Below are 14,470 nucleotides of genomic sequence, written 5' to 3' on the forward strand. Positions count from 1 at the left end.
TGTGTCAATCCGCCTAATGCTCTCACTATTACTCAAGATACGTACTTAAAAACACAAGAGTTAATTTTCAGATAACCTCAAGGCCATCTTAGGACTCACATGACAGAGAGTGGCAGAATTAAAACTCCAGTGACACTTCCAAAAAGAGGAATAATGTCCACACCAGTTTCAACTTGGTCACAGATAACATTCAAAAAGAATTTGACTTCCAGTACCTGTTCTTGGTAATGAAATTCATTATCCTCAATTTTCTGAATCTCTTCAAAAATTCTGTGAAAGAAGAAAATTTTAAGTAGAAGATGTATTTAAATTTATCGGAATCTTCAGCAAGGAAAGAGAAAAAAAACAGACTGGCCACATTAATGTAAACCCTTAATGTTTCAAGTTTCCCATGTGAATACATGTAAAAGAATCAGAATATGGAGCCAGTGAAGGAACTTAAGCAGGAAATGCCTGAAAAACCATCATGGTAGGACTAAAACATGTTTATTTGGCAGACTGAAGGCTAAAACATACTAGGACTGATTTCTAGCCTAATTCTATGTACTACTATGTACTATGTACTATGTACATATTACCTTTTTTCTGGGCCAAGCTTCTGCAGCATTTTCAAATACTGAAAGACAGTATGAGCAACCTGAAAACAAAACATCTGATTATGTTTTTACATAAAGTAATATCTATATTTCTTAAATTCCATTTTAATTATTTACCTCATAGAAATGTTCATAACCCTCATCAGTCAACGTAATGGAAATGCTGAACACTGAGTAAGTAGAATTTTGCTCAAATCCTGTCTCACCATTTCCACCAAATAGTGCAAGAGCCCAGCACCTATTGTTAGGAAAAAACGAATCCACTCAATTATCTTGGGATTGACAGTCTACAAATAGTTCAAATTAACAAAATAGGTAGGCTTTCTACGTAAAATTTGGGAAGCTCAGAGGAAAACATGCTTTCCAAAAGTAAGTTTAAAAGTATAAATTTTTGAAGTACAAGGCCTCCCAAGCAACTGTACTATATGCAAGAATCACCAGGAGATAACAGCCATATTTATGGAAGCACTGATACATATTATAACATAGTAATAATATTAATAGTTTTATGAAGAGACAGAAGTTTCTGTTGAAGAGAACAGCACCAAATATTAAAATTATGGTTGCTGGGAGGCATTTCGTTCATTCCATTTGAACCTGTCTCCGAGAAGAAGCTTAAAATACTTCAGATATATCCCTACTTGGGATATTGAATGAGCTCTTTGAGACTATCAGCTAACCTCTATAGGTTGTCTAATGTTGCATATAATGTTCACAGACCCACTATTTGTTATGATTTCTCTGCCAAGTGTAGTTTTCATTAAAGTCCACCTTCCGGGTTGGGAAAGGCAGGAGATCCACAGCATTCAAATAATCGACTTCTTTACCATTCAAATCTAAATTCTTGATTAGAGCTAAGCTTTTATGTAACTCTGGAATCCACTTATTTATGATTTTTTAAATTTTGTGTATAACTAACTTCCAATAAGGACTAAAAGGTAGCTTCTGAGGAAATGCACAAATACAATAGGGCTATTAAAATAATTTAGGTATTAAAGTGACTATAATTAACCATTAGATCTGATTCTAGGCTTTCTGGCAGATAAAACAAGAAGAATAGATTAGAGAATGCTTATTGTCTATTATATTTCAGAGATTGCTACACTGAAAGTACTTATTAATTAAATACTTGCTTTTTTCTAAGGTAAGAAAGTATGCTGCCTTTGCCTTCATGCCCAACCAGCCAAGAGATATAATGAAGTGGCTTCACCCTTTAAAAAAAAATGTTAAGGTCAAAAATAAAAATAATTAAGGTATCAGCACAGAAGGAATTCTTACTTCAAATATTATGATATTTAAGAATATGATTATAAACTTATCACATAAATTCCACCACACATGAAATTATTATTAACTTGATAATAGCACAGTAAATACAGAAAACATGGTAAAATTTAACTTCTTTATCTGAAATCACTGAATGAGTATGATCATTTCAAAACTAAGACTACAACTTTTTCTCTTGAATGCCAAACTTTTTTTATGGTAAAATATTTCATTTTTGTTTCACCTCAAATGGAAATAATATAGATTATCATTTTAGAACCTAATACAGAGAATGAATCCCTCAGTGTCAGGAAAAACTTTCAGTATTGCATCAAGCTCTGTAGTAAAATGAAATGTATTACTTTATGGGTCAGAAAATCTAGCTTATAGTTTTAGTTATTCCTTTAAGTAAATGCATGATCTTGAACAAGAGACATAACCTCATTGTATTTTCTTTTTCTCTTCACTTGCCCAGCTACTTACTCATAGAGTTTTCATGACAATGTAACAGGTGTAAAAATGTTAGTGTGAGTAATTATATATATATTATTTAAATTGTCTTTTCCCACTGGCTTCTACTATAATTTCAGAAATGTATTGCTACAAAATAAAACTATAGAAAAATAAAGTTAAGAAATCTAAGCATTCTTAAATTTTAAAATTAGTTTATGAAGTTCAATAAACTCTTAAAAGTTATAATATTAGGATCTTGACTACATTAAGCAATCTTCAAACCCCACACAAAATTGTTTCAAAATACGAACTTGAATTATATCTATCCTAGGACTGATATAGGGGAAATAAATTAAAGAATGAATGCTGTAGATTACACAACATCTGCATCTGAAAAAAACTAATGGTTTTGTATTTGGTTACTCTGTAGGTATAAACAAGGGTAGGGAGGGAAAAAATAAAACAAGATGCAATCCAGCGGGAGACAAACCATAAGAGACTCTTAATCTCACAAAACAAACTGAGGGGTTGCTGGGGTATGGGAGGTTAGGGATAGGGTGGCTGGGGGATGGACATCGGGGAGGGTATGTGCTATCGTGAGTGCTGTGAAATGTGCAAGCCTGATGATTCACAGACCTGCACACCTGGGGCAAAAAATACATTATATGTTAACTTAAAAAAATTAAATAAATAAGCCATTTCATCCTTAAAAAAAAAAAAAAGAGTTCAGATTCTAAAATTTAAATGTCAGTGTTCAGATGTCAACTCTGCCAATTACATGTTGTATGACTTTGAGCATCTGTAAAATTAAAAGATAACTAATTTTTAAAAAGGGGGGGGACTTCTTTGTGGGGAACAAAAAAAAAGGCTTCCCCAAAAGGCTAATTCACAGAATTAGAGATTCAAGATGAATGATGAAGGGCATATTAAAACAAATAGCCCATAAAAAATAATAACTGGATGGAAACATACAGAAATTTTAACATTCTTTGGAAAACATAATCGTGAATGACTTTTTCCTGCTTTTCAGTAATTTTCAAGATTTCTACAATAAACTACCTTAGTAATCAATCAGGATAAATCAGCCTTTGTTAATTAGAAAAATAAGCATAGCCCAAAAAAGGAACAATAGTATATATAGTATAGTTTCATCTCCATAAAAAAAAGGTTTTATATTCACTGTTTCAATGTCTGAAGGATATATAAAAAGTATTAATGTTGGGTCTATTTCCCAGAAACAAAAACTGGAAGCACAGCTTTATTTTAGTTAATACTCTTTTGCCCTATTTTAATATTTTACAAGAATGTATTATTTTTATTGTTAAAAGTTAAATACAATGAGCTTTTAAACACGCATATAATAATTTTAACTTTTTAAGACACTCTTCTATAACTACAGAATCAATGAATATTGCTTTATCCTGTGTTATCCTTGCACCAAGAGCAAGTAGATAATACATGTTCTCTGCTTTCTTAAGGGAAGCATACCATTCTTGTTAACTTGATAGGATGATTGATTATTCTATCATATATGTGAAAAAAAAGTTTTTACTGAGCTTAAGCAATATTACTTTCCTTTTGCTTCTGTGTTTATCCTCATGGGTTTGTTCTGTTGGTAATGGTTTTTTTTTAAAAAAATAAGGTAAATTTTTATCAGTTCCTTAGCATTTGTTTTAATCAGAAAAGTATTTGTAGGCATTGACTGATCCTTATCTTTAAAGAACTTCTTGCCCTTGCTATTCTGCTCATATAACATAACTATATAAATAAGCTGGGAAAATATTTTCCTAATCTATATAACTCTTCCCTAACTCATTACTACCTCAAAAGTGTAGGTCCTTCAGATTTAGGTTGTAGTCATATTCCAGGCTCAAAATTACTTTACTTTTTGACAAGCTCCAACTAAGTGGTCACCTCTAACAAATCAGCCATAAGCTAATATATTTTTGTACTCAAAGTACTAAAGAATATAGTTATAGAAGTTAGCATTCACACAAAGATACTTATTTTCAAAGACTCAGGAAAGGCAACTAGCTATAGGAAAACTCTAGTTTTTATACCCAAGAAGACATTAAAATATACAGCCAGGTTCAAAAACTCCAGTAGTGAGGTCACAGTTTATCAAATAACAGAACACTCAAATTGAAACTGTTTAATATGCTTCCAAATATCACTCTCATTCAGTTTCCAATGCAGTAAATTTGCCCTGAACTCTTACCTGTAATGTTGCTGTTGAGGGGGAAGTGCCCATGTGATGGTCAGAGCATGAATTTTTCTGATTGGAACAACTAAACAAAAATATTTTCCAGAAAAACAGATATAAGTGTTTCTCCATTAATTTTTCTTATGCTACACTAATTTTTTAAATATATTTCATCCTCCAGTAAACAGGGGAAGGTTAAATACAATGCAATTATTATTTCAAGTTGCCAATTTTCCAATTTGAATAATGTAATTTTTATAAATTTCTTTTCAGTTTGGTTTCATAGGTAGAGAAAATGGATAAAAGAACTATAAAAATATGAAATACTCCTAAGAAGGATCCTTTCTTGCAAGAAAGGATACAGGACTAGGAGCTGGGAGACCCATGGTTGAAATCTAGCCCTACCTCTATCTTGCTATATGTGTTTATGTAACCTTGAGGAAAATCATTCTCATTTAAATCTTTTTGTATCTGTTTTCTTATCATATGGAAAGGGGGTTAGGCTAAAGTAGCTCTATGATTCTTCCCAGTGCTATTACTCTATGATTCTATGAAGACAAAATACAAAGCCAGAAAGAATACAACAGAAATAAGCTGTCTCTGGGAAGAGTCAGCTTAGATAGAATGGAGTGGGCAGCAGTTAAAGGATGTGACTAAACAGTCATTGATCAAAGAAAGGAAGAGGAGAGAGACTAGCAATGGGGTAAACAAAGAAGAGGAGGGAATACCTAGGCAATCAGGAAAGGGGGGGGGGAGGATCTGCCATCATAGAAAGAGCAAAGAAAGAAAAAAGTTGAATTAGGAATATTTCTGCAATATTCACTATGGGCAAATTGTTATGTAAATTATAGCATAACCATGTGGTGGCTCATTGGGAAATTCTTACAAATATAATATTAAATGAAAAAAGTAAGAGAAGTGTATATACTTTATCATCTCAACTATGTTAAAATAATACCTACAGAAACTCAAAAGAAATTTGCCAAAATGACTTCTCTAGATGATAAGATTTAAAGGTGATTTTCCAATTTCTTTATACTTTATTTTTATTTTTCTTCATTTTAAAAAAATTGTTTTTATAATTGAGATAAAAGGAAATAATTTCCAAAGCCTTATCCCTCCTCTATTTTTCTCTTTTTAAAGGTAATAAAGAGCAGAGCATAGATAAAATGAACTTGGAAAGAAATGTCAATCAAAGAAAAAAAGGGAGTAAGGGTTTTTGAAAACAAGGAGAAAGCATAAAACAGACTCGAGTAGCAGCAAGGCAGCAGACCAATCTGTTACTGGTCTGCTGTCCGTCACTAACTGGATCGCCTCTGTCCTTCTACTCTCTTTCCAACCCAGCTGGACTTTCTGTTGTGTTGTCATTTTCAAAGAAAATTGGCAGCCTCAAGTAAGTTTTAGAGAATGCGCTACAGTTATTTCAAACAGTTTTAAACCTTTGGTTCACGAACCTCTATAAAGTTTGTTAAATGCTGGTGTGTCAAATGGATCCGTTAAATGGCCAAAGTTTGGTTTGGGTAACCCACTGAAAATAAAACAAATATATTAAAATTTAATTGGCAAAAGCCTTTATAAGCAGTATCTTTAGGGATGCCTAACTGATAGGTATTTATAATCTATTCTACATACTCCTGGCTGAAAAGCATTCTAGGCATAAGCAAATAGATGGCAACAATGCCACAAAATCCTGAGCTTAACCTAGTCTTCATCTCAGTCCCAGTAACTCAAATATCTCCAAAACTCATGGGAAACAGAAAACAATGAAGTGAAAGGGCCTCCCCTCCCAATATTTACTGCCTCTATCAGCCCCATTCAAATTAAATTCTCCTCCCATATAAAGCCATTTCAGAAAGAAAACATACTAGAGGTATTTTTAATTCAACAAGTATAAATGGACTGATTAGGTATCGAGCAGTGTATTAAGCACTTTGGTATTTAAAGACATGGACTCTCTTTCTAGAGGCTTCTCATTTGGTTATTTTGTTAACTGTCTCTTCTAAAACACTGTCAATATGAATTATTATTAAATATCCAGAAGACTTTTTAACCTATCCAATTAAGGAACCAAAGTTCTTAGTGATTACTATTTAAGAGAACTTCTAAAAATTGCCTGACAGGACCTAATGAATTCCTCTCGTCAACATACCCCGATTTTTTGCTAAAGGTTCACACATTTTAATCTGCCATTCAACATTTCCATAGCTCATACTCATTTCTTATCCAAACAAACAAAACAAACAAACCAATCCCATAACTTTGGCATGGCTTTCATTATCTTTCCATACCTAAAAAGTAAAAGTACTGCTAAATTATCAATGAAAATTTATATAAAGCCAAGTTAATAATAACCAATCAGTTGTTACTACAAATATTCTAACATTTCCATAGCCAATTTTTCTTTCATAAATTTAAAATAAATTATGTCCTAGAATGAGGAACTGGAAAAAAAATCTAACTTACTCACCTGATGCAAGAAAAAAAACCTGATTTCATTTATTGCATTAAAATATAAACACTAGGAGTAGGAAGAAGGACTTAATTGCTTCAGAATTAATTTTCTGATATTCTTTATTACAATACAACAAAGTGTATTTTAAATATCTGTATCATGTTGATGAATTTGAGGTAAACAAAAAGTAGAAGCTTTTCTAACTGGAACCATATATGCAATTTCTAAAAAAAGATAATTTGGATTGGGGCGCCTGGGTGGCTCAGTGGGTTAAAACCTCTGCCTTCGGCTCAGGTTATGATCCCAGGGTTCAGGGATAGAGCCCCACGTTGGGCTCTCTGCTCAGCAGGGAGCCTGCTTCCCCACCACCACCCCCGGGCCTGCCTCTCTGCCTACCTGTGATCTCTGTCTGTTAAATAAATAAATAAAATCTTAAAAAAAAAAAAAAAAGATAATTTGGATCAACTACATGAAATAGACTTTTTAGTTAATATGGAAAGTCAATCATCACCTACAAGATTCTTTCTTTTATAGAGGAGAGTACTGCAAGTCCCAAACAACTTAAGTTTCCTTAAGAAGCAAAACTTTGAGAACACAATTTGTTCTGAGGGATACGAATATATACATATTCCACCTCACAATATAATACTTGCTTTTATATCAGTTTCAAATACTCTACACAGTAACAGAAAACCTCTAAATGTAAAAGGAGCCATAAAATCTTCAGAATTACTGCTACTGCAAGTTTACAAGCTTATAAATTTTGAACTATAGAAATTAGAGAAACTTGGATTCTCATCTTAGTTTTCCCACTCAAAGTCTCTGTGATCTTGCTAAAACCATTTTAGGTCTTAATTTAATCACCTTTAAAAAAAAAATAATACCCCATGGGTGCCTGGGTGGCTCAGTGGGTTAAAGCCTCTGCCTTCGACTCGGGTCATGATCTCAGGGTCCTGGGATCGAGCCCCACATCGGACTCTCTGCTCAGCAGGGAGCCTGCTTCCTCCTCTCTCTTTGCCTGCCTCTCTGCCTACTTGTGATCTCTGTCTGTCAAATAAATAAATAAAATCTTTAAAAATAAATAAATAAAAAATAAAAAAAAACAATACCTCTTCCCCCACCAAAAAAAAAAAAAGGAACCTCTGGGACTCACACAAGAAGATGCCTCTTTAACTCTAAAAGTATATGGTTTATGAAAATGAATGTCTTACTTGTTTGGTATCTGAGAGAAGATTTCAGTCACCCATTTTTCCAAAGTATCCAGTGTTTCTTATGGGGAGAGCAGGAAGGAGACAGGAAAATGCAATATTGTTATTTAAGGTAGAAATGCAATTGGATATCTCACCTATCTTTAGGTATAAAACAAAGGGATATTTTGATTTGGGCTTTACTTGCCACTTCTTAACCAGTAATGAGTAACAACAACAACAACAACAAAATAACAACAATTAAGAAAACCTTAAGACACATATAATTTTATTAGACTCCTGTATTTCTAGTTGATAAAGTCAGAAAAAAGTACACAAGTTTAAAAAAAAAAAAAAGAAAGTTTTTGTTTATCATTAGGCAGTGTAGAGGGGCAAGAGATAAGAATATACTAACCATCCTCCTACTCTATTCCAAACTTACTTCCTCAAGGAACATTTCTCCCAATTAACCCATACCATACTGATTTTTCTTTCTCAGGATCTCATTAGTACTTTTACACTCCATTTATTTTACATTAATTTATACTTGCTGAGGTTTCAATCTGTAAGTCTTCCTCTTAGGTTTCATATGATTTCTATCTTCTTTTGATTCTGATATTTCATACAAAATTTTTTTGAAATTTCTAACAAAGCAGATCTAAGTGGGAAAAGAAACCTTTTACCTTTACCTCACTGACTCATTACTATCAATGAATAGTATTTGTTAGTTCCACCAGACACAAGTTTCACTAATTTTCAAAAGGTGCCCAGTAAAAAACCAAGATACAAATTAAACTAATCAAGCTGTGAATTTACTCTATACCACTTAGATATTTAACTCTTATTTTATGCACTTGCAAACATTATTTTATAAATCATATAATATACATATATAATTTTTTTTTAAAACCCAACATGGGGCTTGAACTCACTACCCTGAGATCAAGGTCTGAGCTGAAATAAAAATTCTGACGCTTAACCGACTGAGCCACCCAGGCATCCATAGATATTTAACTCTTAAATGTTATAATAAATGCTAAAGGTTAAAAACAATCAAATTTGAATTGTACAAGGTTTTCTTATCAAATATCTAGGACTTATTTTAGAAATTTGCAACAAGCATTAATACACTCTTATATTTGGGGGCACCTGGGTGGCTCAGTGGGTTAAAGCCTCTGCCTTCGGCTCGGGTCATGATCCCAGGGTCCTGGGATTGAGCCCTGCATCGGGCTCTCTGCTCAGCAGGAAGCCTGCTTCCCCCTCTCTCTCTGCCTGCCTCTCTGCCTACTTGTGATCTCTGTCTGTCAAATAAATAAATAAAATCTTTAAAAAAAAATACACTCATATTTGTCATCACAAGAATGCAAAGGAAATAATACAGTTGAAGAAAAATGCATATTTGTGACAGACTTGGAAACCGTAATTAAAAATTGAAATTACATACTGAATATGGAACTGCCTATTTTAACAAATGCTGTAAAAGGAATCTAGATGCACATCTGCAGTCTGAACAAAACAATCTACCATTCTATATCCAAAGCTTTATATTCAAGTCAACTTAGTGGACTAATTTTGATCCTAAATGCAAAAAAGTTTTCTACTTAAGAGCCAAGTCAGCTTTAATTTAAATTTTGACATGAGAGAACAAAATTTTATAAAAAAAAAAAAAAAAGAGTCATATCAGGTGAGAAGTTTACTTTTTCAAAAATAAATGTGCAAACTGTAAGATATGTCAAAAAGGAATATTTTGACAACTGAACTAAAGAGACTGAAATATAAGGAAAACAAAAGAAAGCTACCATTTATTTAATGAGAAAAAGTTAACATCCATTACTGAAGATAATGATAAAAGAAGGAAAAGAAAAGAAATACTGACCAGTTCTTTACATTTAAGATACTTTTGCTATCATTACTATGATGGATTTCAATTAATCATGCCACTGGACCCTATGTAAAGATGAAAAGACAGACACCTTGCCCTGTCAGAGTTTATGATCAATATAGATTAAATGCAAAACCAAAGATAACAGAGGCAGCATCTGAATGTGCCTTAAAAGACCAATTCATGACCTATTAGTACATTAGTATACTCACAAACTCACAGACTAGCCTAGAAATACGACCTATGTCTCTTAAAAAAAAAAAAAAAAAAAAAAAAACAGTTGCCTGAGAATCAGATAGTTTTGTGCTTCCTCAAAGCTATTCCACTTGCTATGTGACTTTTCCAAATCCTGATTTCCTTTAAGTCATACTAGAATCAAGCACTAAAGTAATTAATAGTACACTGCAAAACTGATCAAGGCAAACAAAGCCTAAGAAAGCACTACTTCGAAGTAATTCTAAGGGTCATAACATAATACACTACCTTTGGACTGAACCACTAAAGTCATGTAATGAGCAGAATAGTAACGCATCCAGAATTCTCTCAGTCTAGCATGCGTATCAATATTATTTCTTTTTGGTTCATGTTTGAGTGTCTCAGCATTTCCTGTAAAAAAGGATGAAAAAGATCACAGAAAGGATAGTTTTATTTTTAACTATACTGAAATTTAAAAACTTTTTTTAAAGTTTACTTTGTCAAAAGTCTCTACACCAAAAATGCATACTCTGCTAATAATGTACAAATAATGAAATAACCTAAGTGACTCAATAATATAGAACTAGTATATAATAATAACAATAATATCAACATAGGACAAAAATTCACAAAAACAATCGTGATGTATATTTTAACACATAAGGAATTAATATCCATTTGGCAATACCTTAACAACAACTGCCATAAACTTCCTCTCTTAATAAGTAGTCTAGTATTCAATTCAGGTTTTATCTCTGAATTCTTTTATTTATATTCTATATAATCCTTAAAAATAAACCAAGGTTGTCATATAAAATGTATGTAACTCTACAAAACATCCTTTGAATGAAGTTCTATTTATTTCCCATTTTTTAAATTTAAATTCAATTAATTAACATATAATGTATTATTGGTTTCAGAGGTAGAGGTCAGTGATTCAGTCTTATATAATATCCAGTACTCATTACATCACATGCCCTCTTTAATGTCCATCACCCAGTTACACCATCTCCCCACTTCCCTCTCCTCTAGCAACTCTCAGTTTGTTCCCTATGATTAAAAGTCTCTTTTGGTTTATCCCTCTCTCTGATTTCATCTTGCTTTATTTTTTCCTCTCTTCCCCTATGATCCTCTGTTTTGTTTCTTAAATTCCACATTATCAATGAGATCATATGATATTATGTTTCTCTGATTGACTCATTTTGCTTAGCATAACACCCTCCAGTTCCATCCATGTCATTGAAAATTCAAGATTTCATTTTTTTTGATGGCTGAATACTACTTAGATCAACTCATCCCAGATTCTACACTATGGCAAGAGGGTTAACATTAGGTTGTAACTGAACTCTGACACTAAGAAAAAGCCACTATGAAAAACAGACACCATTTAAACAGCTTACTGTTTAAACAAAATTTGGTCACCGCTCAAAAACTATTAGAGAAATCATTGCTGAATCTCTGTTGATAAATGAAAATTGTTAGGCTGGGGTAGAGCACAGACTTAATAATTATATAAACAGAGCTTCAAATCTCACATCCACCACTGTGTGATTTAAGCAAATTAAATAACTTCCCTGAGCCTGTTTCTTTATCTTTAAATGGAGATAATGGTACCCAGCTCATAACACTGTTATGATGGTCAAATGAGGTAATTCATGTAGAATTAGCAGAGTATCTGATACTCAAAAAGCATTCACAAAATGTTAAGTGCTATTCTTGATATATCCAATGTTAGAGAACCAAATACGTGCTTGAAAAGCTGCTGACTTATCCTAAAAGGTAAAAGGTACCTAGCTACTCTGCTTTCATAATCTTCCATTCTTTATCAACTTTTCATATTTTCAATCTTCCTTAATTAGAAAACATGAAATAAGATTAAGTATTTAGCATCTTACCCCAAAAAAATTTCCCCATAGGATGTCCAGGTCTCGCAAGGCTTCCAAACAACATTTCCTTTCTGTTTGCATCAGAAGGTCTTGCAAGTTGATATTCTGTCAGATTTAAAGAAACACTTTTAATAAAATGAAATTCAGTATTTGCTTTATTAATGGAAATTCAAGAACTGAACTGCACAGAACTGAAAGTAAGGAAGTGACAAAAATTAATTTTATGAATTTCATGTTATAAGACCGAAATGGGGAACTCAATGACATAGGCCAGGCTCTATGACTTAATATATTCTGTAACTGTAGGCAGTTAATGCAACTTCTTTCTAGAGGTTTTCCCTTATTTTCAAATGAAACAAAATAGTTAACGACCTGAAGATTTCAATTCTAGATTGCTGTGTCCCAGATTTTACTGATAAAGTGCTAATAAGATGTTAAATCAAACTCCTTATTACCGGAGAACTTTGTTGTATATGTTGTTGAAATTTCCTCCAAAACCAGCTATGTCAGTAAGAAAGTATTAATGGTTAAGAACAATCACTTTGAAGTCAGAAATATCTTCACTAGAATCCAACTTCTGCCATATACTAAGCTGTACAACCTTGAGGATATTCTCTAACTTCCCTGATTCTATTTCTGCATCTATAAAATGAAGTTATTTGTACTTATTTCATAGGATTTTTATAAGGATTAAAAAAGATAAGATATATTCCTTCAACAATTATTTACTGAACATCTACTATGAGGCAGGTACTACTGAACCAGTTGCTAGAGGCAGAAATGTGAAAAAAAAAGGGGGGGGGGTAGACCCAAGCTCTGCCCTCAGTTTACATTCTAATAGGGGAGATAAACAATGAATAAACCAACAAACAGTGGTGGGTGCTATAAGAAAAATAAATCTGTGTAAGAGAATAGAGAGTGACAACAGGGTGGTCATAAAAGGCCTGAGGGAGTGACAAGTGAGCAAAATCCAAATAAAGTAAGCATGATATCATAAGACGTTCTGAGGAAGTTTTCTAGGTATGGAAATTATAAACTCAAAGGCTTTAAGACAAGAAATACCTCACTGGATTCAAAGGCAGTGAAGAGGCCAGTGGAGCTGTTTAATAATCAATCATAGGAGCTTAGAGTCAACAGAAACTGCAGTTTGCTATGGTTAAGTGCTACAACATAGAGGGTATTATGAAAATATAAAAGGGCTGTCACCTAACCTAATTTTGTCTTATGTGTGTATGAATTTACTAGCTGGGGGGGACTTAGAAATAGAGGCTTTCTGGGGAATGACTCTGGCTGAGCACTAAGGAACAAACTGGAATTTTCTAGGGAATAGGAACAGAAGGAGAAATGGGAGTGTGTAAAACATTCTAAGGAGAAAATCTTAAAGGAAAAGGAGATTATGGCACCTTTGAAAAACAGATATAGTTTTTTTGGTTGAGCAGTGTTCAGAATCAACACAGAGGCAAGGCTAAAGATAAGGAAAAAAACAACTTTTGAAAAAAATAGAGAAAATGGCTGATTCTGAACTCTGAGTTAAGTACTAACCTTTCTAAGCCTATGGGGATAAGGATGTCAAATATGGATAATGGAGAATAACAATCAGAATAATGTATACAATACATTCTCAATAAATGTCAGCTGTTATTATTTATCATAGAGTAACAGCAAAGTAGTGCATATGTTTAATAAATACCTGCAGATGTTAGGAGAGTGACATTATCAGATTTGGACTTTAGCAAGTTCATCCTAGTTGTAAAAGTGGAGAATGAGTTGAAGGGAAGCAAAAGTAGAGACAAGATACCTGATCGGGAGTCATCATTATTATATTTGGTAAAGAGAGAGGAAAAACTAAAGTGGTGACAGTAGGGATAGGAAGAAACAGAAGTAAATGTATTCAATATACTTTAGTTATGTATAGACCATGAAATCTAAATCAATAATGAGACGATAAAAAATATATACATAGCTTCAACAAATTAAAAATCTTTTAAAAAATATGAAGATATGGTTACAAGACAAGAAAAACAATTCCATTATTAAGTGTGGTAGGTTGAATAAGAGCCCCCCAAAATGTATACATCCTAATCTCCAAAACCTACGAATGGGTTCTCTTACATAGTAAAAAGAACTCTGCAGGTATGAATTAAATTAAGGATCCTGAGAAGGAGAGGTTATCCTGGATTATCTGGGGGGTCCTAATGTAATCACAAGGGTCCTTAGAAGAGAAAGACAAGAGGGTCAAAGTCAGAGAAAATATCTAAGGACACAAGCAGAATTCAGAGAGAAGGTTCTACCTACCCTGATGACTCCTAAAATAGAGAAAAGAGCCATAGCCAGGGACACAAACGGTAAC

The 14,470-nt window shown here is 33.0% G+C and overlaps 1 protein-coding gene across 3 annotated transcripts in view; it reads right to left on the reverse strand.

Annotated features, from left to right (window-relative positions):
* The window catches only part of NRDC (nardilysin convertase), a 106,827-nt gene that overhangs the window by 23,483 nt on the left and 68,874 nt on the right, over positions 1 to 14,470 (reverse strand). For all 3 annotated transcript variants that reach the window (XR_004381087.1, XM_032844202.1, XM_032844203.1), the window contains 9 exons: positions 12,130 to 12,225; positions 10,523 to 10,645; positions 8,182 to 8,239; positions 5,973 to 6,046; positions 4,534 to 4,603; positions 1,730 to 1,807; positions 714 to 834; positions 579 to 637; positions 216 to 270 (listed from right to left, as the gene is read on the reverse strand). Coding sequence is in view for 2 of the 3 variants with exons in the window: in XM_032844202.1 (XP_032700093.1) it covers positions 216 to 270; positions 579 to 637; positions 714 to 834; positions 1,730 to 1,807; positions 4,534 to 4,603; positions 5,973 to 6,046; positions 8,182 to 8,239; positions 10,523 to 10,645; positions 12,130 to 12,225 (734 nt within the window). In the remaining variant the exon portion in view is untranslated. The remainder of the gene's footprint in view (positions 1 to 215; positions 271 to 578; positions 638 to 713; positions 835 to 1,729; positions 1,808 to 4,533; positions 4,604 to 5,972; positions 6,047 to 8,181; positions 8,240 to 10,522; positions 10,646 to 12,129; positions 12,226 to 14,470) is intronic.

The sequence above is a fragment of the Lontra canadensis genome, unplaced genomic scaffold, assembly GCF_010015895.1.
Source record: "Lontra canadensis isolate GAN:19392208 unplaced genomic scaffold, GSC_riverotter_1.0 scaffold148, whole genome shotgun sequence".
Taxonomy (NCBI): Eukaryota; Metazoa; Chordata; class Mammalia; order Carnivora; family Mustelidae; genus Lontra; species Lontra canadensis.